Raw genomic sequence first — 24,178 nt, 5'->3', positions numbered from 1 at the left:
AACAGTGCTTGACGGGTATTTATTCAATTGTATTAACGTACTGTTGGTCTGTTCAGTTTAAGATACGCGTACAAGGCAAGTGATTTCCGTCACGTCGGAAATAAATTCGACGCTAAAAACAATGGGATCCAATATCGCAGTGCGATAACATAAGAGTATCGTGAAACCAAACAGACAAACTGTAATTGAGGATAGCAATAAAATGACGTACTCGCATAAACGACTCGTTATAATATTGCCATCATCATTGCCCTTGAACATTATTTTTCCTGATGTGCTCCTTGATTAGTCTCGCCATGATCGAGAGGCCCTGGAAAAAACCATTGATTATACGCGTACGGTGTCACGTAGCAATGTGGTAATATAATATTGTACCTTGTCAACTTTTTCCGGAGAAGCGTAGCTGTAGCTGAGCCTCACATGCTGGTCGGGATCTTTGATGTCTTCGTTGAAAGCGTGACCGGGAAGAACGAGAACACCATTTGCGACGAATTGCTCCATTACCAGATCGAAGACGTTGTCGATCGACTTGACTTTGATCCATATGAACATGCCTCCCTGGGGAACTGACCACTCGGCCAGCCCTGTGGAATCGAAAATGGACGGGCGTGACGTTTCGATACATCGCCAATGAACCTTGGGCGTATAAGTATTATAGGTACTGTACGTAGACAGCAGTTTACCAGTAAGATGCTTTTCAACGAGAGACACCATCATGTCCCTCTTTTTTCTGTAAAAGCTTTGAACTTCTCCCAGGTGCTGCTCGAACCTTTCCGGACCCCACGTGTTCAGCAGCTTGTAGACCAGCATCTTAAATACATATCAGTTTTTGCAATCACGTCAATCCAACTCTGACAAGACCGGAGAGATCAAAGGCAGGCCTTGTCTTTGGTACCGTCAAGGAGTGTAAGGTTTCAAGAGATACCAAAAAGACGTGAAATAAAAATCGAAAAATTTTCACCTGAGACAAAGAGGAAGTGTGAAGCGTCCCGCTGCTAATGTGCATGGTTATTTGCCTGATGACATCCTTGTGAGCGGTCAAAATTCCGATGCGAATTCCGGCGCTCAAGATTTTGCTGAAGGAGTCCACCCTCATTACCCGACCGTCGGTATCCATGGAGAAGAAGCTGGTGGGCCGGTGCTCGAGGAAGTTGACGAAATAGTAGGCATCATCCTCGAGTATCAGGAAATCGTACTTCTGGGCGAGAGCGTAAACCTCGCGCCTACGTTCCTCGGAGAGAACAGCTCCGGTCGGATTAGAACCCGTCGGATTGACGCTGAGTAGCTGTAATGCGGAAGAACGAACATATTTCATGGGTTTCCGCTCGGCCTCGCCGTCGACCTTGAACCAACCTTTGGCTTTGGAAGGCCATCCCTCATCCTCGCCTCGCAGACTTGACGGATCTTGTCCGGCACGATGCCCTCGGTGTCCTGCTCGATTCCGATGAACTCCGGCGCCAAGGGGTCGAGCTGTAGCGGGAAAAAAAGGGGGAAAATTTTTCTACCCCCAATTCCCGGGACCCGCCTCATACGCGACGCTTCGCGACGCGAGGATTAGAGTGCCGACGGGCTGACACGGCCCGTTAAATCACGCGGAAAAGCCTAATCGAGAAAGTGCCCAAGTTTCTTTGAGCTGCCCGGATTCCCGGCCCGTGCTCGGAAAAGGCGAGTCTCCGCATCTCCCGGTTTCATAGTAATAAAATCGTGACGGTATTTTTTCTTCATTTTCTCCGGACCATATCGCTAGACTTGACGGCGGTGCTGATCCGCTGCGGTATGTTTGATTAATAAACGTATTAACGTGGTTTAGGACTCCGCAGGGGATGAAGGGTGCGCTGAAACCCCTCGCGCATAATTGTTAGCCGCCCTACTTAAACCGACGGGCTACAGAATTCCCGTCGTAATCTTATTACGCTGGTCTGAATTCGTGCGTGTAACTTCGCGGGTAAATGTCCGAACACGAAACGCGTTTAGGCAACATTCACGGTCCGAGAAAATTGCCTTGAATTACATTATTAGGAGAGGTAGCTCTATTCGACTTGATACGTGTAACCGCATATTGCTGGTGCTGTTTCAGCGCACGTGTGTAGCTCCCGATAAAGTAAAGAAAAATACGCGCAGCGTAATTGGCCGTGACCGGAATTGCATAGGTGAACTGATGAAATTTTCAATCTAACGATAAAACCGAAGCATATCTTTTTTTTTTTTGACCGAACAAAAGCACCGACAGATGTAGCTCAATTAAAATCTCTCCCGGATCGATGATCAGAGGTTGTGCAACGAATTTCGTAGCCTCGGTTTTATCTGGGTCGCACTAATCACATCTCATTGTGAATACCGCGATTACTTTAATCAGCGCAAGCTCGAAAAGCTTCGCCCCGGAACGTGAAAGTCGCAAGTGATAAGACCGCAAGATCGTGTCTCAGTCAAAGCTGAATAACTTATTTCCGCATGGTGGGATTAATTAAAATTCATCTTTAATTTTCGCGCTCCACACTCCCTCTGACGATCATTAAATCCAGCGAACACGGACTTTTCCACTCCCTGATCAATTCCAATCCGCTTTTACTTCTATCCATCTATCGCGCGATCATTTGCACCCCGGACTGACTGTAGACAGTGGCGAACCAAATCGGTTGAGAAAAATAGCGGCGCTGCAGGAGAATCGGCTCGAACCCTTGACACCTCGCAAAACGTGTCACGCGCCATTTCACCCCCAGGATTTATCGACCGACCGACGGGCCGTGCTTCGTCGAATTTCGTATTCATCCCCCCAAAAAGAGCCTTCTTTTACATTTCTTAGCCCTCCTCGTCCCGGAAAAATAATATCTGGGCCGTCTCTTACCGCCCCCAGAGTCCCGGTGTAGGCCGGGACCTGAACCATCACGGCGTCGCCCTCGTCGAGGAAATGCTCAAGGATCCTACTGCAGGCTTCCTGAGACCCCGTCGTCACGAGCACTTCCCAATCATCCCGGGGGGGTGAGTGCCATCTGTTTTGAAGATCTCCCCAAAGCTTCATCAGCGGAGGATACCTGCGGAGTGAACGAACGAATCAAACGCTCGGCGATCGATGAGCGATGTAAAAATTTAAACACCCCCCCGAGGTGCCGTACTCGGAAGTGTGAAATACGTGCTCACCCCTCTGTATGACCGTACTGCAGAGCCACGTCGAGATCCTTTCCCGTCAGCTTGTGCCGCGTTCCGTCTTTGTACGTCACGTCTATCTCCTGAAACGGAAACGTCTCGGTGTTCGGCAGTCCGCCAGCGAAGGGTATGAGATCTGGATTCGCCATGTAGATTCCGCCTGTAAATGGGTAGATTTTTTTTTCATGGCATTTGGGTATTAATTTGTCGGTTTGTTAGACTTTTAAGCTATTAAACGATTTTTGCCAATCTGTTGTACGATTCGATTACTCGATCGCGTGAGATTTCATACATTTGAAGTACTGGTTATATAAATTTCAACATCCTTATCTATCGACTCTGGAGATAATTATTGTATCAATTGTGATATCCAATGAAACATCGCGCACGTAACATTCGCTGTTTACGGAATTTGAGAAATTTTTTAGCTTATGGTGTTATTAATTGATAACGTAGGCGTGATGTTCATTAATTCATGGTCGGATGAATTACTCTTATACTCGTTGCTAAGTCCAATTACGATACTTGCGATTATCGGAAAAAAACAGCATCGATAACAAGAAAGCTGAATAGACTGTACTTCAAATGTATCGCTCTTTATTCGCGTTGCTTTTTGATTACGGAACCTAAATTTTCGCGATTTTGTGTAAGAAACAGCAGAGTATGAAGTACAAAAAAAAAAAAAAATAGATGTGACATGTATACGTACTCATCTGACGAATTAGATTGGACTTCCTTCTCGCAGACCTTTTACTGATAAACTTTGAGTAATCCATTACACGAGTGGAATATTGCCTGAAACTTGTTCGAAACATATGACGTTGAAACTTCAATTCAACTCACGTCGATCACCGCGGGGTAACTAGTATAGATCAACAATTATAAGCAGAAGCAGAGCGAGATTTTGACGGTGAACCCACCACGTGGTGATACTATAAATCCGACGACGACTCTCGGCTAACGTATGAATTCAGAGATAACGTGCCATAGGTCGGTGCTGATAACGGAAGAAGTTCTCATTCTCAAGCTACACGCATGACTTGTCTCGGATGTACGAAAGCGAGTAGAATACATTCGTAGGTACACAGACTGTGAAGCATCGCAATTCTCGCCAGACACGCTGACTGCACACTTACGAAAAAGTCGGAGGAAATCGAATGAGTTTAAATAAAAGTATGGTGGTTACTGCAAATGGCAAGCTTTGAGTTTGGAAGATTCACAAATCGATGACTGATTGACGGTACATCCGAATGAATGTTATCAGTTCCACGGTTTGTCGACGAATAAGTCTCAATTTCCGAGCGAAACTGATGCGTTGATTTCAGAGCAGCATCAACCCTTCGTCTGCAAACGTTTCTTCGGCACCTCCCGTCTGTAAATCTGGGTCTTTCACGTCCCGGCGTTTTTTCGCCCCGTTAATACATTTAAAAAATTCTTCGAACTTCTCATTCCTTCCGTTCACTCATGCAAGAAACACGTTAAAAGCAGAAAAAAATTCACTCACCTGCGAGTTTGGTATGCGCCGTTTGTAAACCTGGGCCTCGTGTCCGCTGCAGATTTGATCTGCTCATAGCAGCTGGTCAAAAAGGTCCTACATAACTTTTTTCAGGTGGAGGTAGCAGCGACCTCCCTTCCCTTCTTAGAAAATTGTTAATTGAAAAAGTAACGTCATTTTTTTTTCTCTTTTTTTCTTTCTCTTCAAAAACATTAACTATTTTCTTAATTACGCATATTTTTCTGTGAACTGGTAAATTTATTCGCATTCAACCGTTTTGAAAACGAACCAATTTACACAACGCATCCATTCGGATATTATATGGGCGCGGAGACTGAAATTAAAATTTTTAAACTGTTATCGAATGACGCGGCATTGAATGTGTCACTTCCTTTTTTTTAAATAATTTATACCGACTGTATTTCGAACGTCCGATAAACGAATTGTTTCCCTGTACGTCCGACGCGATAGCTTGCGCTTAGGATATAGATAGTTTCGACTTCTGAACCCATTGAAAATAGCGCAACATATGCAAAACGGTGTGCGGTGTACGTCGCGAGCGTTATGTTCGCAATAAAGTTGGCGATAAACGAGGAATTGAAAAATAGGATTACGACCCTGTCCGTAAGCTCAAGAAAGGAGCTTTGTGCGGGATTTTCTTTACGAGCTTGAGATAACAGGGTGGCTTGCGCCGCGGATTCAAATCCTTCCACGGGCCATATCTGGGTATAAGAAAAAAATGTATAATCGCCCGAAATATTCGTGTTTTCACGTAGACACGCGAATTAGAGTGTCCAAAATGTAGAATATAAACGGTGGGCCTGAAAGAAGGAAAGAACGAAATGGGAGCGGAGGGGGAAAAAGCTCGAGCACGCGAAAACACGACGGACGTTATTACACGTCAAGCCTGCGCACAGGTGGTTCTTACCCTGGCCGGGTGACGGGGATGTAATCAATGCAGAACAGCTGACTGCCATCAACGTTAATACCGGCCTCAAGAAACCACCAGTTTGTAATATCAGACGGAGAGAATGCCTGCGCACAGTTTCTTCGCCACGATGCTCTCTCTAATTACTTCCGAGGATCGAGGATGCTCCAGCTCCTGCAGCAGGATCGCCCGCAGTCGAGAGGGTCCTTTCTGCGAGCAGCTTTCACAGCTTCGTTTCATTTATCCCAAAGCCTCGGATCCTCGCCCGGCAGAGAACGGAGAAAAGCCGCGCTTCCAAGGAAACAGGGTGTAAGCCCGAGGAGCGTGGTCCAATTATTTAAAGGGACATGTAGCCGCGCGCTTCGTGCTCCTCTTGACTCTTTTCCCTTTTTCGTCTTGCTCTCCAGTTAAATTTTTTCTCCTTTTACTCCGCTCCTCCTACTCTTTCAATTACAGCGGGCCCTGGGCACATGGCCCTACCGCGGGGCCCGAGGTGACGAAAATTATCTGAAATTGCAAGCTGCTAATCGCTCCCATTGCTCGTGTTGGAAATGGGAGCCGTGCGCAGTGCGGGATGACAAGTATTGTCAACCGTACGGTCAGGAGCGTATTTGTACATTAATTTCGCCACCTCTGCGGACATACGGTCCAGTTCTTCGACCGTACGCTAATTTTGCGGTCCTGGAAAAATTCTGGGAATTTAAATCATTTTTAGCTAGCCTCGGATATATTGCAAAAGAATTAAGTGGGTACGGAAGTATAAAGAAACTGTCCTAATAATTCACATTTCTGATTGTATGTTTTTAATTATTGATTCAAAAATAAAGAAAATAATGTTTTCTCCAAGTCTCCGGCAACTGCTTTGTATAATTGAAAAATTCACAATCTTTATCGCTAGTTTTAAATATTCTTGAACGTAAAAATGTCAATATCGTGGTTGAAACCTGTCTGGTCCTTGAGAAAAAAAGCACAATCGTGATAATTGTACGACCATAAAATATAAACACCAAATATGTACTCCGCGAAATTTTTCGACGGTCCTAAAAATTTCAAAACACGGTCCATTTTCACTTTGATTACGACCTGTTGCCATTAGAGGGTTGGCAGCGCTGGGGGTGAGCGGGCTGAGGGGATGCCACATTTGTGTGTATGCGCGTGTGTGTGCGAGGGGCCTTACTCGCGTGGCCTTATGGATTGAATTATTTCATGTATGGTAAAAGTATACTTTTCAACCCTTCAAATAAAAAAGAAGGCAGGGTCTAAGCCGATTACTTGGCGTGTATCGACGACAAATTTTTATTCAACTTTTCCTTTTTTTTCACCCCCAATTCTCATGCTTCTGTAGCGCGTCTCTTTAACGCGATCCTGGCATTGAAACCAGCAAGTCCGAACTCATCGGCGTATTCAGGCCGCATTAAAGTCTTAAAAATTAGAAGATTATTTCCATGTCAAAGGTATATTGTAGGTTTATTTTCAACCGTTAAGCTGTAAATTTAAATTATCCCAAACTCAGTTCAATACCGAAACAACAGCGTTTCTGCATGCGCGAAATTATCGCACCGTGCAAATTATAATTGCATTCGACAACGCGTAACACTTTCGAATGACAATAATTGACAAATTACCCTCGTCATCGGTTAGGAAACTTATAACACGATCCTACATCATTTGAAAATCACATCCCGATCGGATTTAATGAGACTTTAATCGTTATACAATTCAATCTCGAGTCCATAAAGTTATTGTAATAAAGTAACACCTTATCGCCTGCGATAATCGTTTCATCGAAGAAACATCTTAAGAAACGATAAAATATTCGTGTGAATTTTCTTCTCGAAATGTTTTTGTTTTGTTTCAATTACTCATTTATTTTCTTCTATATAATTTCATCATCGATTTCCTCATTTTACAACAGTTTATACCATAACTATATTATACAAGTTATAACATATCTCACTGAAATAATATATGTACAAAAGGAAACTTAACTTGTTATATCTTCCTTACTAATCACATTATGTATCGTTTCTACCAACACGTTTAACGTAGATATAATTTATTGATCGTCATCTATTTCAGCATCTTTTCTATGCTCCGTGAGGGATGATAAAGTCTATTGCAGTTTGCGAAAAGGCATAAGGAACACATATTACTGTTTTTCTTTTACAGGCAACGACAGCCGAGCAAGTAAAGTGATGACACGAGGAAACGTGAAGTTTTCGAATAACATTTCATCCAGTATTGCCGCAATTTTTGGCACAGAGTATAAGGAGGCAATACAATAAGACGTATTGTTACACAAGTCGTAAAGTTTAAAAAAATAAACTAAATATGTGCGTACGTATTTATGTAATATCTGTACATAATTCAGACGTTATAATAAGCTAATGAAACTGTACAATTTTTAACGATAATTGTCTACTTGAAATTGAAAGTCTAAAGTTCCGTAACTTGACTCGTTATTAAATGTACTCGTACATATGTAATATCAAACTACACGTACAGTTTAGCGCCGGAGAGTAGAAAAATTATAAAAGTACGAAGATCTACAAGATTATTAACGACACGTATAATTTTACGTGTCAAGCTGTAGCTACACTTTCAACCGCACCAACAATCACGGGACGAGCAATTCTCAAGCAAACATTTGAAATTCAACAAAGCTGCGAGTTTCAAATTTGAGTATTCCAATTCCTTTTCTCCTATAATTACAACCTTTCCCCGCGTTAAAGAAAATACATCTTTACTTCTTTCGAATAACTCTAGTGATCGTTACACGTTGACGATCAATTGTGTACCTTTTGAGATGAGAAACTAGAATTTGACTGACATTGAATTTCCTGTATACCTGTTACGATTATCTTTGATTTGTCTCACGATGCCCTCAATCGCATAGTTTTTCATTATTGCTTACCCACTCAGGATCTGACAACTTTACAACGCCAGATTTCAAGAATTGTTGAAAACACCAGGGTTTGTAATTAATTTTGACTTGATATTTATAAAAAGTCCGATATCCTGTCTCCATTATTCAAAACCCAACTTAACATTTCTTGAAATTAATTTATATATAATACATTCATATATATATATATGTGTGTGTGTGTGTGTGTGTGTGGGGGCTATAACTGATCAGATATAAAACGTACATGACCGACGATTCCGGGAAAAAAAAAGTTCAGTTGGATACTTTCGAAATTACTGTGCAAATTGAAACGATGAATATTTTTTTTAACGTGCTTAAAACTATACAACATACGTACTATATATATATGCGTGCGTGTACAATATAATTATTATTCTTTTAATCAGAGGCCACTCGCGTTATAAAACAATATAATATATAATACTTTTCGAATAGAATTGTGCGTGTAACAATGCGTCAACCATGTGGCAATAATAAATATACAACTTATAATATCATTTATTTATTACCTTTTAAAAAAATTCGTTTCATCATAACAAAACGATCATCGTCATAATTAATTTTCAACAACTGTCGAAATATACGTAATACCTATACATAAATAATATAGATATTACAGGTATACAAACATATACTGTGTGTATTATATGTATAGGTATATGGGTATATATATCTGTCACATAGACGTAACAGATGATATTAATACAAATATAATTGTGTCTTGCCACAAGTATGGAACTAGGTTCGTATATCACGAAGGGCGAGTTAACTTGGCGAGTTTATAAACATTGAACTTACTGCCAGTCCTTGACCAAATTGGTGCTGTGATATTTTCATGGAAAACGAGGCGAGGCTCATCCAATTTTCATACATCCGTTAATCTCATACCCCCATAGTCAAAAACAAAAAAACCTTATAAAAAATATTGGGCTAGTGTAGTCGTAAACCGATATATTCTGCAATTAACAATGACTTACATGCTATGTTTTCGTGTTTAAATAAATTCCCGTAGCATTTAGCCGGTGGTTTTATATTATTTGTTAGTTTTTTTTTAAATTTTTTTATACCTTTCATTTTTGAAGACTGACGAACGGGGCGAGGATCAGAATAGAAATTCAATTATACACGGATGAATTTTCAGGTGTCAATGTAAAGAATCATATAGTTAACGAGGTATACGTATCTTGAAAACAGGCTCCGTTTCTCGAGAAAAGTACAAGTTTTGCAGTTTTCGTTAAATTAATTTTTCCCACTTTGCTGTTACTCGCAATTCCGATTACATAAGAACTAAAATCCTGGACATTGACCATTGACTTTCACTTCGTATCGAAAGTTTCGAAAAAAAACAATAAAAATTTTATACAGTAAGGTATAAAGGAAGATCTTGTGAATTTTCAAATTTAGCGCAAATAACAGCGAACAGTGGCGTTGCAAAATATATTTTCCGAAGAATTAGATCAGTCCGTTTCGAAGATGCGAATATACGACCTTAAACGATGGAAGATGTGCTGTATACAAAAAGGCACGAAGAAAAGTAGTTTCATTTTTTGCATTCTTTCTTTTTTTTTGGTTTTGCTTTGCTTTTTTTTCATCTAATGCATTTGTCGACGTACGCTATATATATAATATAGGAGAGTGATCGAGTAAATATGCTAACTATAATTTACATACGACATAACATATACAGAACAATATACTCTCTCTTTATTTTTCAGCTTCATCAACACTTCTATTCTTCTCATTTCCTTGCATATAATTTTATTTGATTTCACCCTTTCCTATCTTTCTTATTTAGTATTACGTTTTTATTTCCTACTATATCTTATCCCACACCATATTTATATACATATGGATATTATACAGTATTTGATTGTTACATTTGGCAATTCGGTATCAATCGCAATTTACGAAAGTCAAGACGCGACTTTTATAACAACAATAACATAATACTCCATTGCGTATAATCTATCGTTTATTCTAATGTTTTCCTTATATTTTTTACACTCTTTCGATTATTCATCTCGGTTGGTTCACCCTGATTATAGGATTAATCTATTTAGAACACGATTCGCACGGTTGAGAAACGGAGAACGAAAAGCAAACACAAACAATCCGTTCCTGTGATTTCGAGCGAGGAATTGACGAGGAGCAAAAAATAAAAAAATAGAAAACTTCAACAACGAAAGAAAAATGAAGAGGATAATTGTTTTCACGAGCGACAAGCATGTTTTCGAACGTTCAAATTTTGAAAAGTGTGCAATGTTGGCCCGTTAGAAAATTTTTTACAGATTACGAGAAAGTCATATAAATTCGTCAGAGTATCCGCAGTCGAACGTTTCTCGTTTTCATTTTATATCTAGATGTAGGTATACTGCGTAGGTATACGAGGACATCGACATTCCTGATTTTTTAACTTAAAAGTTAAAAATTTTTTTTTCCTTCCTTCTATACGTGAGATAATAACAAGTGAATTTACCGTTCACGTTTTCTAGGCCAGGCCAATTAATTGAGCATGCTTCTATGTGTGTTTTTTTGTACGTGTTCAATGTCTACAACATATATATTATGCGTATGCGCGACGATGACAGCGAGATGCGAAAGACACGTTTCTTTCCGTTCCTTCTTTTTTGCAGACCTACATTACGAGGGCAAAAATAAATCACGCAAATTCCGCTGAGCTGTAAGACGGTGAGTTTCGAATCGCGCGGTATATATCTATGCATAACGCGTATTAATAGTACATGTTTCAGATATGGCGTGTACACACAATGTGGTGGTGGCAGAATCTTAGATTGGCGCGACGACTCGAGAAGGCCGTGCGAAATATGCGCGCGAAAACTTTGCACAGCTTGCGCGAATATACATACTTACATATAATATATTGCAAGTGGGAAAATTAATTCCAAATTTCAATTTCCAGGGTATGCGATCTGATGCAGCGAAATTTACACCTTCGTACGATGGTGGTCGTAATGAAGTTGCGGTTTATTACATGGATTATAAGTATTCTCAGTTATTTTATGGCAATTTAGTCGATATGGCAAATTGAAGATCTGAAATCACTTTGGGGTGAAAAAAAAGTTTATTAAAATTATAGAATATTGGCGATGAATAAGGTGAGGCTCGCGTCTTTTAGAGGTATGATTTTTATCTTCTTTCGGTTTGCTTGATTCCTGCGTGTTTCCTTTTTTCTTAGTATATCTGATTTTTTTGCTTAGTTACAATTGTCGTGTTATCGATTTTCGGATTAATTAACGTTATATAACTAAATTAATTTCACATTTTTATAAATATTTACACCTAACTACACGTTTTACAATAGTATTATCATTATCGTTCAAACATATCTCACTATAGAACAATAGTTTTCTTTTCATATAATATATCTCTGTTTCTCACTTTGAGTTTTACACGTGTATAATACAAAAAAAAAATTCATAAACGGAAATGAAAATATTAGGACAGAGAGCCAATCATCGACTCGTTAAACCTGATCTCGAATTAAAAAATCAGATCTTTCGCGTTTTCAAACTTTTACGAACAATTCCTTGGCCAGTGAAACAAAACTATTAAAAGAAAAAAGAAACGTGAAAAATCTTGCAATATTCGCGACGCAATCTGTCCGCGACCCCGCGTTCAGGTCAGAGATCAGCTTGAAGATTATCGGATGATGAAATCGAGAGTTTGGAATGTCGAATCGTGTGGTTGGACTCTCTGATGTAAACAGTACATAGTACCTACTATACGAAGAGTTACAGACACATACAGTTATACACCCAATTTACAAGATACACAAATAGATCCAATATACGGTACATTCATATATGTATAACGTATAGGTATGTACATATTCATCCGAGTTAATACGCTGCCGCAGGTACCTCCATGTGTATAATATGCTTGCGGTTACATATGACTATACGGATGTGTATATATATATATATATTATGTGCTTTACATACGCATATACGTTGTGTATTTACATTATAATAATAATAATACGCGAATCGCCGTTCATTACGTACGTTATACGATTGTGCATTCCAACACTTCTTGCGCAATTTCTTCTTTTTTTTTTTTTAACACGGATTGAAACTTACGATTTACATAATTACACGATTTACACTGACCGCTATAGTTGTTTCATTGAAATCATACATTAAGGAATCGACACAACTCTCTATACGTGTTTCATTGCGTTTGTAATATACTTTAGCTATATGGGAATTATTTTTTATTAGTACGTTATATCATATTACTTTTTACTTTCTATATTACACGTCATGTATACATGTATATGTATATCATACGTATCGTGTGTGTATATATATATATATTATTATATAGTTAGGTATATATATATTATATGTCATGTATCGAATTTTCATTATTATTATTATTATTATCTAAAAAAATTATAAATAGGCTACCGTATCAGCCCAACCTGGGAGTTTACGGCTTTGATTATCATCACGTTTGTACAAAAATAATTACTTATTTCCATATTATAGTGATTTGTTTTCTTTTGTTTTTCATATTAATATTATCAATATTATTACTTTTATTCTCGTCTCTCCCCATCCTAAACAAGTTTATTCTTACATTTATATATTACACACCATCAATTCATTTATTGCAGGAATATTTCGTCGTGTTATATCAAGTGTCTGTTTGTATTTTTGTTGGATCCGATGCTCGATCAATGCACTCTCTTTCTTTCGGAACAACAGCTTTTTCGAAATTCAAACCTTTTCACCGATCTTCTTTCAAGGAAATTTTATATTGCGGTAAAATTGTTGCTGACTTTAAATGCGGTGTCGATGGATTACACGGGGAAAGAAAGAAACAATTTAAATTTAAAAAAAGAAATACCTTTACAAGTTGGCTTTTGAATTTCCCGTAACGTATAACGTGCCTTGTACACATTATACCCAACTATAAATATAACACGCTGCGAGATGCATACATAATATTAGAAAAGGTGGAACACGCAAGTCGTAAGCTGCTAATGGATCGCGGGGAAAGTTTAGCGATGTGTTCAGGAGGGAATTTATGTGCATCAATAACAGACCAGACAGTCGATGGAACGGGAGGCGTAAAATCTGCGGATCATACGCCCTATTTCCTATTTCATAATTTTCTTTTCTTTTTTTCTTATCATTATTATTCTTTGTTCGTTTTTCAAAAGTTAGGGGAGCGAAAATGAACAACGCGGAGAACTTGGTGAAAATTTGTGCACAATGTAAGGGATTCGTTTGTCGCGTATGAAATTTATCGTTGTTATCAGCGCGGTATGTGTGGGAATATATATATAACAGACGGGAATTCCTATTCCGGATAGACGAGAGCACGGTCGCAATATCAAATATTTCCAATACCGAACAGCTCCTCACCCTTGGATTCCAACCGACGCGGAATCGCGTTGCGGGGGTTGAGAGGGTGGTAAGCCTTCTTAACCCAAGGACCGCATCGCCCCAATCCCAGAAGCTCTTTATGCTCCACCCGATGTCGGCATTATTGAAAATAGTTCCGGGACACCCGCGTCCGACTAGCCTCAGCCGAATTGTGCTTGCGCCAGTCGAACTTGTCGCGGTTATAACGGCTCGATTCCCTTCGTGCAAAAGTTGCGGGATTCCCACGCGTTCGACAATGCAAAGAAATTTGCAAGCGACGCGGGTGAAAAGTTGAGAATGAAAAAGAAAGAATTTAAATAATCACCTGTTAAAATGACAGAGCTGATTGTGAGAGCACGCGAATATTTTTTGCATAATTATGTGCACTTGCGTTTATGCGCGTGGATCCCAATGAGAAAAATTTCATTTGTTACAGTAACTAGAAAAATTGTTGGAATTACGAAAAATGTGGTACACGTAACCATTTTGCGCTATTGCCGATCTTTTTTTTGGTAACTGCAACGCAAAATCAGCTTCTGAGGTTTGCTCTACTTTTTTAGTTAAACAAGGCTTTGACGTCAATTTATTCTTGCACAAGCATTAAATTTTTGCAACAGTTACAAGAAAATATAGTAACAGTGATCGTAATGAGAAAAAACAGTAACGGATACTAGACTTTCCGGTAACAGCCATAAAAATGATTTTCATTTTCTACCTAGAACTATATTTTTCGATTCTGGTAAAAAATGAAAATAGTTGAGGACTGAGCGTTAACCGGAACTAAAAATTTCTCTCAGTGTTGTGAATTATTCACGTGTTGCAACCTCATCGCAACGATTCAATCATCCGGGTATAGATAAATGAGAAAACCAGTGTTGGTGTGTCGCGTGTATCGCGTTAATTGCGCAATGTAATATTAGTGTACGGTTTATTGCATAGTAATGCTGTTTCATGGCGATTATTCAATTTTTCTCATTTTCTCCCCCCCCCACATTTTTCAGCATTAACAAATTATCTTCACTTCGTTTCAATGCCGCTACGTATTACACATTATACAATATTATTTCGTTAGACAGTCTTGAACAACGACGCTAAATGATTATATATACAGTGAGGGTGGCCAAGTTTTCAAGAAAATCTTATTACGCTTGAAGTCGGGTGAAACTGTGGCGTAATCAACATATATACTTCTCTTTACGGACGAAACGAATTTACCCAAAGTATAAAGTCATTGTCGTTAATTCAATTCTTCGCCGAGCAACAACAAGGGATGTGTTTTTTATATCCGTCTTCTTTCTCAGCGTAACATAATCTGTGCTATTCCGGTAAATTTATCTCGCAGTTTCAATCATACGGGTGCGATGAGCTACGTGATGAGCATTTTTTCATCGGTACAGGCGGGTACTTTATAAAAAAAAAAAAATATATAAGCGTATATTTTCATACCTATAGTTTATTTTTAACCGAGGAAAGTTTTTTCCACCCCAGATAGCGGCTGTACGCATAGTTGGAAGAAAAATATATACCTATATGTATGCGTATAGAGCGTGGAATTCGTTCGGACTGAATTCAATTAGCATTTACCCCTACAGGCCACCCCACATATATGCGTATGTAATGTATGTAATGTATCTACACATATTATACGTATTTGAAAATATCCTGCAGGATCGAATTTACGTACAGTTAATGCAGGGAGGCGAAGTCTGCGACAATAGGGCGAAATTTTTCATAAAAAGGTAAAATAACTTGAAAAAAGAAACAAATTTTTTTCCATCAAAAATAACAATTGAAATATATATCTCTTTACCTCTCCGCCATTTGCGAGCGATACAATTTCGTCCGTCTGTCGTTCGTTTTCGTCCTACAATACCCTCCGGTTTTAATTTTTTTTTCTACATCATTTTCTCTTCATCCCGAATATCTGAATTCAGGAAAACATGATCACATCGATGTATCGTACATACCATGTGCCTGTGTATATATATATATACACATAATACAAAAGAGGGGTAAATCGTGTGCGTCGCATCGACTGCGAGAGATATTGTACGTACCCTAAATTCAACCCTGCGAATTGCCTGTGCACGAATAAATGTAATTAAAAAAGCGTCTCCTGGGACCAGGCGGGCGGCGCGGATGGCAGAGTTACCGGGGGCCGATGCCTCAGCTCTATCGGGGGTGTGTGAGGCGGCGACTCGGTGCTGTTGCTGCTGCTCGTTGTTGACGCCGTGGGCGGCGATCTGACAATATCAACGTCTTCCATTTCTTCCCAGTATTACACATTCTCTTCACATTGTTCATTACTTCAACGCTAATTTTCACGGGCGATTTTTCCCTCGTAAGATTCTCAATTTTATAATTAAACAACGAAGGGGGGTTGACCATACTGTGACGTTATTTAAAATCGTGCGCATTTGTGTTTTCACGTAGTTAGGTAGTTGGAACAGAAGTAACATTTTTGTATTACGTAATTGAGGGGAAACAGAATGAAAGTTTAATTTTTATTTCAAACTCTACTGCGCCCTAGTTAGAAAACAAAATTTAATTCGCACCTTGTTTCACATATGTAAATTGTGCGAGTAACTTCGAACGGCGAAGTCGAGTGTGTAGAAATGAAGCTGCGACGCGAAATGATCAACCCCCGAAACAAGGAGCTTCTTGCACGTTGAAAGAAAAGAATTTGAAAAACATGGAACGTAAAATACTCGGTATACCTCACCTCGGCGTCTCGACGGAAGCGCTGATCGTAAGGCAGGTTCTACAGGGTCTCGGAGGCGCGCTGGCTCGTCGCCTGGGCACGCAACCAGCGGCGCCGTCCCATCTTTCCGGTAGCTGTCTCCGCCTGGGCGGAACCCTCAGGAATCGTCGACAGCTCGGCCCCGGAGTGTCGGAGTCCGTCGAGAAGCCCGAGACCTCGTCCTCGGTGTCGAGGCACTCGCAGTCCTCCCGCATAACGTCGAGCTCTTCCTCGCCGAGGAAGACTGAATCCGAACCCAGTGACCTGGAGTCCGGGTCGGGCGGGTCGACGCTACCCATCGAAGCCAAGGGCGCCCGACGACCCGGGGGACCCATTCCCATCGCCCCGGCGTAGAGGCCAGCCTCGCTTCCGCACGGGGACATGTCGGGGGTCGGCTGGATCACCTGCAGCGTTTGGCAAAAGGAGAGGAGAGATTTATGGGGGGTGAGTGGGACGGAGGGGCGGAGGATCGAGAGACGGGGGCGAATTTTTCACCGTCCTAGATATTTCAGGGTCAAGTCGCGAACTTGAAAACTTTGGGCAGCTTTGTCGCCTGGAAATATTTAGCATTTATCGAGTTGTATTATATTCGTAAGGTAATATCACACACGGAGGTCTCACCGAAAGCGCAAAAATGGAAAATACTCGATCCGTTAATGAAAAAAGCTTGGTTATCGATTCATCGTTTCAAATCGCTTCAAAATTACGAAGAAAGATTAGTAGATTCGCTTTCACTTTAGGATGGTTCGTTTTATTCTTAAGATTGTTTTCCAAGTTTTTGCCGAAAAGCTTATTTTTACAATTCAACCACTTTTAAGTGATTAATTTAATTTTTCAACGCGGCTCTGCGTTGATTTTGAACAACCGATGGCAATAACGATTTGAATGTCAAATAAGAAACAGTCCTCTGAATAGCATGAATCGTTGTGCAGTTAAATGAAACGAATCGATTTCAAATCGTGTATCGGAATTAAAGGTTTTGTTAACGAATCCATTATTTTCTATCTTTACATGTTTAAAAAGATCTTCGTAGCTTACGAATATAATAATGTGATCCAATGTACGACTATTTCATAATGGAATGATTAAATTCCACGCGTTCCGGTGCAAATTCTGCAATTTATCCTCTGTTCAATTAGAGTCCGTACATATGTTTGTACAACATTTGTATTAAACTAGTAAAAATTCTGTAACTTGTCTCTATGAAAATCCTCGTAAATCATATGCGAATTTTACTCGTTTCACGTGAAATTTGTGAAACTTTTGTATGATTCGACCAGAGTTTGCCAGAACTCACACTTATATGAGACAAACCTTGAACATGGTCGAATATTTTTCAAAGTGACGTGTAGTGTAAAATTTTTATCCGCCGGAACAAAACTCACATATAATTGTATGTACAAGGATTTTTATAATTTAGCTGATCTCTCTCAAACTGATATCTATACAAGACAAATCTCTGTAATTATACAAATTGGGCCACTATTGTAATGAAATGTCAATATCTCGTGAACAAACTCCAAATGCGGAAGATTTAATCAAATATAACTGGCTTATCCCGATTCGTAACAGCCCCGAACTGATTCAATTTCCCAGAAATTCTACAGTCTGAGCGTCGAAGCTATTTTACGAGGTACGTTTCGTACGAAGTATAACGAGGGAAAAAAGTTTGTGACGTGAAACTGCAGGACCGAGACTCGTGGACTCCGGATGATATTTCCGGCTTGATATCAACCGAAGCGGAAGTTCCACTCTGGCGCCTCACGGTGTATATTTATACCCTGGTTTTCTAACAAATTGTAGCGAGACGTACGTAAAGTTTGAGGGTGGGTAACTCAATTTAAGTTTCTTAACAATTTTTTATACGCCTATCTTGTACAGGGGAAGTTTTGGTCGGTTAGAATGAGATTAACCAAGTCAGGAAAAAATACCCTAGAATACGGATATTCAAAGCCAAGTATAATCTCTGAGCGAGAATATAGATTATAATTATTGGCCGAATTTTTTATTCTGAATTGAGAGATTTAGCAAAAGGATATTTATAGAGTTACGAAGTATTCGGATTATCTTAACGACGTGGTTTTCTTAATTTTCTTCTTTTCTTTTCTTTCTCATAACGCGTTTAAATTCTTACCGCAATATTGCGACAAAATGGAACCAAAGCACGTTATTTGCACAGAGAGCAAAGCTTGCGGAATTTTTTTTTTCATCGCATTCCATGTTCCATGGGGACATTCTATACTGGGCTGTATACATGTAAAGAGCGACTGGTCCACCGCTAGGAAATAGAGACAGAAATTCTCTTCGCGATGTTTTTAAACTTCTTAAATCCGAATGTCTGAAGGCGGGAATTTTTCAATAAGAAATCCTCCGGATTGCAAAGTAGGTAAAAATCTGCTTTCAAGTTTATATTACACCAACGCTGTGTCTCGGTTCGACGAGGATTTGGAATGTCGAAGGCTTATAACAATGTACACGCGTATCCTCGGTTATTTCATGGAAATATCAGATGGCCAATTTAACGTAGGACAAACCCGCCTGCGTTTATGCAATTAAGACTACACTTCAACAAAATCCGCCTACACTTCGACAACACGAATTACATCGTACCAATCGGTATTCGTCTCATTGTTCACGATCGACCGACTCCTCCACTCTCCAACGAATCGTCTAACCGTGAAACAAATGCCTATCGGTAAAATGTACACCGAGTTGCCGAAATGCAGGCGCTTCTCGTTATATTGTACCCCGAATTGCATAAACGCAGGCGCATTTATCTAATTCCACTGATTCGCCCACGAAATAGTATCCCTGAAGAAAAAAAAAAAGCGAGAGGCTTATTCCTTCCGTCGAATAAGCTTCCCTTATCTTGTCCACGGATATAGATGTAAAGTGGGACCAGAAAATGGAAGGCTCACCTGGATGTCGATCGGGTAGTAGAGATCCCAGGGTTCGTCGTAAGCAGCGTGCCTGGGGAACCTAGAAGGCGGTGGAAGGCATGGCATCGTCATGGCGGATCCTCTTCGCTCGAGGTAGCTACTTGCCGTGCTGCTGCAGGTGACGGAACTGCAGCGACGATGATCGCCCGAAATTGCTAACCGTGGATGTCGCATCGGGGGTGCAAGAAGAGCGTCGTATCCGCCGCCTCCGCCGACCGACGCAAACCTCGGAACCGCGGCAGCGCGCGACGAGCTCGCCTGTGGAAGATATTACAAAGCCGTCGTGTATCTTGCCCGCCTTTTCATGAAAAATTTTCAAAACTCTCCCACCTCTCGGCGAGGAGGTTACTGCCGAGAAATTGTACCGACTGGCTGAGAATGAGCTGGATTTACCTCGACGCACAAGGAGCGCCTCGGCCCGCGGTCCGGCCTTGGCGGTAACCTGGCGATCGCCTCCAAGGCTGCTGCAAGCGCCCTTTCCTCGGCCTCGGCTTCCGCCACGGCAGCCGCCGCAGCCGCCGTGAGTTGAGGGTCCTCGAGCTGCTTGCTGGACTTACATCTGCATCGAGGGGAGAAGAAGATAATTGGGAGAGTATAACGAGCGTTTCTCTTCGTGCCGAGAGTTTTCCTGCGAAACTCACCACTCGTTGCGAACCCCAGGAGACAGGCAACGGAAGCTGACTTTTCAATACGCGTGTAGGAATACAAGTGCAGCTCCGGTTGCCCATCCGCTGGCGTTGAGTGAAACAAAAATGTAGCTTCGGTCGGATGTGGTGACGTTTTGATTGGTTTCGGTCGGACAATCTCGATGCGTCGATCGATCGTTTACGGAATATTAAGAAGACGGGGTTCCCGTACCTGCTTTTATACACAACGAGTATGACCATCAGACCGAAGAATCCGCCGAGGGTAGCGGCGATGCGAACGCCGGTCATCACGTCGTAAGTCTTGTAGAACTCGATCTTGAGCTGTTCTCTTTCGCTGAGGGTCGGCGGCGGCTCTGGGACCGACGCCACCTTCGGTGATCCCATCGTCGTCGCCGACGGCCCCGTCGTCCCCGTCGCGTTGCTACCCACGCTCCCCATCCCTGGAAGTAAAAAATACAAAAGCACCGAATAAATAACGAGTAACAATCGACCTGGCAGCGATTAGCAATTCTAAAATGAGCTATTGCGGGGAATGAATTCGGAGATGAGGCTAAGCGATCTGCAGCAGATGGTTCCAGGTCAATTGCGCGATTAAATGAGTACAGAAAACTTAGCGCAAGCTGTGAGGTTTTAGTTTTTTCACATCGAATCGATATACAGAAAAAAATACAAGGAAAGAGGTCGCTCGAAATTAAATATCGCTCGGTTAGAATAGTGGGGTAATTTTTTTTTTTTTTCTTTTTGCCACCCAATGTGCTTTCCTGCCTTCCTGCAACAATGGACCAAGTTCCAAATGCAGGTCAAACGCGACTCGCAAACCGTCGTTGGAATCTTTGTCGTTGTCAAATCTCCTCCGGAGTCATTTCCAGCTACGTGGTTTACGAGTAACTGTAAAACGGCCGCGTACATCATCCGCAATAGTTAGAGTGTGCCGGAGAGCACTTGTCTATCGATCCTCGTTCCCATACATCCGCAAGTGTAGATATCGCGTACACGTATACGATACAACGTGACACACGCGTCGCGTCGCGGAGCCTGGATCACGGTAGATTAAAATCGAGGAGCGACGTCGAGTGGGGAATGGGAAAACAAACGCGTCAATCTCAGCTGTGTATATATAACCGACGGGAGGAGAGGGAATAGTGGCAGATATGCCAGGTCGGTAGAGAAAAACGGAAACGGAAGGAACGTCGGGGGGAAGCCGAGGGATCGAATGGCCATTTTATCAACCCCCAGCCACCAGGCATGACCCGGTATAGAAGATATTAAGAAGTTTGCGACGTGCGAACGGTGAAACTTTATTATGCGTCTCGTAGACTTATCGTTATTTTTTATTCACGGTGTTTTTATAGCAATCGTCGGATTGACGATCGGACGTAACGTTAATATGACCAAATGTAACAGCACGATTTGTTCTTGATCGGTTGATGAGCTACCGAAAGACCTGAAATTAAACGAAGTAAATAGTTCAAGATCAAGCTGGGGAGGCGACGGAGACGAGAATGGAAAGAAGGCAAAGGTAGAGCGGAAGTGGAAGTAGTCGATACCGTGCAGGGCTCGAGGGTGCCCCTTGCTTCCGGCACTTCGCATCGATCAAAGATTGAAGGACTGGAAAAAATCAAGGAGCGAATTGTTCAGTCGAGATCTCTTGCCACGGCAGTATCTAACGATTGAAAAAATGAGAAGCAAGGTGAATGGATGAGTGAAAAAATGTATATGATAATAAGAAAAAATAAACACCGCAAGGCGACAAACAGCCAATCGATAGTCTCCACCCATTGGGACTCTCTCTCTCTCTCTCTCTCTTTCTTTCTCTCTCTCTCTCTCCCTCTCTCTCTCTCTCTCTCTCTTTCTCTTTGCAGAGGCTTTGTCCGGGCACACTTCTAGCACTCTCCATTCCCGGTTCCTCTTAGTCACGCACAATAAAATAAAGAACACCGAATAGGTGCAGGTTCCCGCTTTTCCGCCTTCGCACCGTCTCTAGCTTTTTCACCTAAATTCTTTACTCCGCAGCTTCGCGCCAAGGCTGAAGAAGCGGAACGAGGGGATATTCACTCGGCGTACGAAACCGATCCTGATCCTTTACGGGGTCGAGTAATATCGCCAGAGGTGGATTACAACCGTAATACGACCGTGTAATTCGCAGCGTGTAACATGGACGGAAATCCAGACGCTTAAAGACGAGAGAAGCACCAAAATTTCACTCCCTTATTTCGGCTCTTACTTGATTAGGTTTTTACTAGAAAAAAAATAAAAAAATAAATAAATAATTCAATTTTTATATACAGTACGTTTACGAAGCAGAGAAACATAAAAAATAATCGGGCCCTATTTTTCTGTTTCGTATTTTTGTTTTAGTTTCGCTGACTTTCTGATATATCCAACTGAGAGATTGGGTCAGTATGGGTGAGGTAATATTTTTTACGTTTTCAATCCGGTGTATTTGTCTTTATTTTCATTTAATCGATAAAAGAACGAATGCTACCTAATTATTTTCAGATTCTTCTGCTTTATTCGCGAATAAATTTTTTCGCACGCGCAAAGACCCAATTCTCAATACATACCTACTCGATTCAATTTCTCACGTTTCGTCACCCTGGCTCATTTGCATTGCGTATTAAAAATTCGAGTCGTTTTACGATGATATTTCTACATTACGTATGCAAAAAGAAAAAATTGTGATTCGCGTTTCGCGCAGAACAGGGACAATGCTGTACCTATTACAAAGCTGCATCTCTTTTCACAGAGAAATGAAAAACCGACAATCCTCATATATCAATATTGTCCGTCAAATATCGTTACCCGCTAATGTCCTCTGATACATCGATTTACACCGATGTGGGATTTTAACGCGCCTCTGGACGATGCCCGGAACCGCTGTTCAACTGCGTCAAAATATTGACGACTGTACGATGAGAGGTAGCAGCAGGAGCCGTGCACCGTACCGGATGCAGGAGCAGAGCCCCTGGGCTGATTCGGTTTCGCGATATTTCATCATGGCCGCAACGAAACGTCGAGTGCTTTTACCCTCGCGGCTACTTTTACCCCGCATTATACGCACCAAGGGCTGAACAAGCACCGCGCGCGCCCCAAAAATTCTCCATGTAACGACGCTGTTTGTTTCAACCCACACCTCGTCCTCGTTTGCAAAAATGAAAATAATAACAATAATACCCTCGGTTTTAAGAGAATACCTGTGTACCTAAAAAGAAAATGTACGTAATTCGAAGAGCCGCATGTATGTGTCGTTGTGAAACATTCTGTTAGCTCAGTTTTGTCTCAAAGTATAAACGAATTACCGTTGTATTTTCAAGTCAAACTAAGCAAAATTTTATATCCGAGTGATGTATTGTTTTTTATCATTGGAAATGAAAGGAACGAGGGTTTGACCGTCGTAGAATATACATTAAGCCAATGGTATTAAAGCCCTCTAAAGCCTGCAAAACATTCGATTTTCTACAAAGGTTACAAGTTATTTGGAAAATCTTTAAACGATGATAAGAAAAATTACGAAACTTGCAACCTACGCCAACGATTTCTACAATACGCTTGAGGATGAATAGCCTTGCCACCACACAGTCCGCATCAAAAGTTAGGGACAGAGACAGAAACCGTATAAAAAATCTCTAGCATTGTGATTCGCGGCAATGACAGTGAACGTTAATTTGACGACATGCCTACCGTGCAGTAGAAATGAATCTGAGCATATTCGACGGACGCAACAGTTAACGGTAAAATGCCGCTGATTTAGGAAAAGCTTTAATTATTATAACGTTCGAAAAGGATTGAACTCTGTTGTCTTTGATCCGGTCCTGACGTTTTTGGGTTCATAGTATTCACCGTAGTCCCCCAGGGATAGAATGCAAAAATGAAGTAACCAGTTCCTTTACAGATTCTTTCTCGTTTCCGGTGACGAGCTGATTCGCTCTGACTAAAAAAACAACCATGCAGCTGAAGCAGACCAAA

At 41.1% G+C, this 24,178-nt stretch overlaps 2 protein-coding genes across 6 annotated transcripts in view; both read right to left on the bottom strand.

Moving 5' to 3' along the window:
• Nucleotides 1–4,407, bottom strand: LOC124184504 (kynurenine/alpha-aminoadipate aminotransferase, mitochondrial-like). Of its 2 annotated transcripts, XM_046574276.1 has the most exons (9): nucleotides 3,988–4,406; nucleotides 3,854–3,905; nucleotides 3,139–3,304; nucleotides 2,846–3,032; nucleotides 1,354–1,470; nucleotides 962–1,285; nucleotides 684–810; nucleotides 376–584; nucleotides 1–310 (listed from the first exon to the last, which is right to left on the bottom strand). In XM_046574276.1, the coding sequence occupies exons 2-9, from the start codon at nucleotides 3,855–3,857 to the stop codon at nucleotides 245–247; spliced, it is 1,200 nt and encodes a 399-aa protein (XP_046430232.1). In that variant the 5' UTR covers nucleotides 3,858–3,905; nucleotides 3,988–4,406; the 3' UTR covers nucleotides 1–244. The 2 variants fall into 2 exon arrangements, with proteins under 2 accessions (XP_046430232.1, XP_046430231.1); XM_046574275.1 differs by having other exon boundaries at nucleotides 3,854–4,407.
• A 10,212-nt stretch (nucleotides 4,408–14,619) lies between these two features.
• Nucleotides 14,620–24,178, bottom strand: part of LOC124184505 — a 99,894-nt gene continuing 90,335 nt past the window's right edge. For 3 of the 4 annotated variants that reach the window (XM_046574280.1, XM_046574279.1, XM_046574277.1), the window contains exons 4-8: nucleotides 20,424–20,652; nucleotides 19,959–20,124; nucleotides 19,545–19,823; nucleotides 16,609–17,030; nucleotides 14,620–16,129 (exon numbers count right to left, since the gene is read on the bottom strand). In XM_046574280.1, the coding sequence (XP_046430236.1) occupies nucleotides 15,988–16,129; nucleotides 16,609–17,030; nucleotides 19,545–19,823; nucleotides 19,959–20,124; nucleotides 20,424–20,652 (1,238 nt within the window). In that variant the 3' untranslated portion in view covers nucleotides 14,620–15,987. The remainder of the gene's footprint in view (nucleotides 16,130–16,608; nucleotides 17,031–19,544; nucleotides 19,824–19,958; nucleotides 20,125–20,423; nucleotides 20,653–24,178) is intronic. The other variant, XM_046574281.1, reaches the window with a different exon arrangement.

The sequence above is a fragment of the Neodiprion fabricii genome, chromosome 6 (assembly GCF_021155785.1).
Source record: "Neodiprion fabricii isolate iyNeoFabr1 chromosome 6, iyNeoFabr1.1, whole genome shotgun sequence".
NCBI lineage: Eukaryota > Metazoa > Arthropoda > Insecta > Hymenoptera > Diprionidae > Neodiprion > Neodiprion fabricii.
This window is presented reverse-complemented; position numbering and strand designations above follow the sequence as displayed.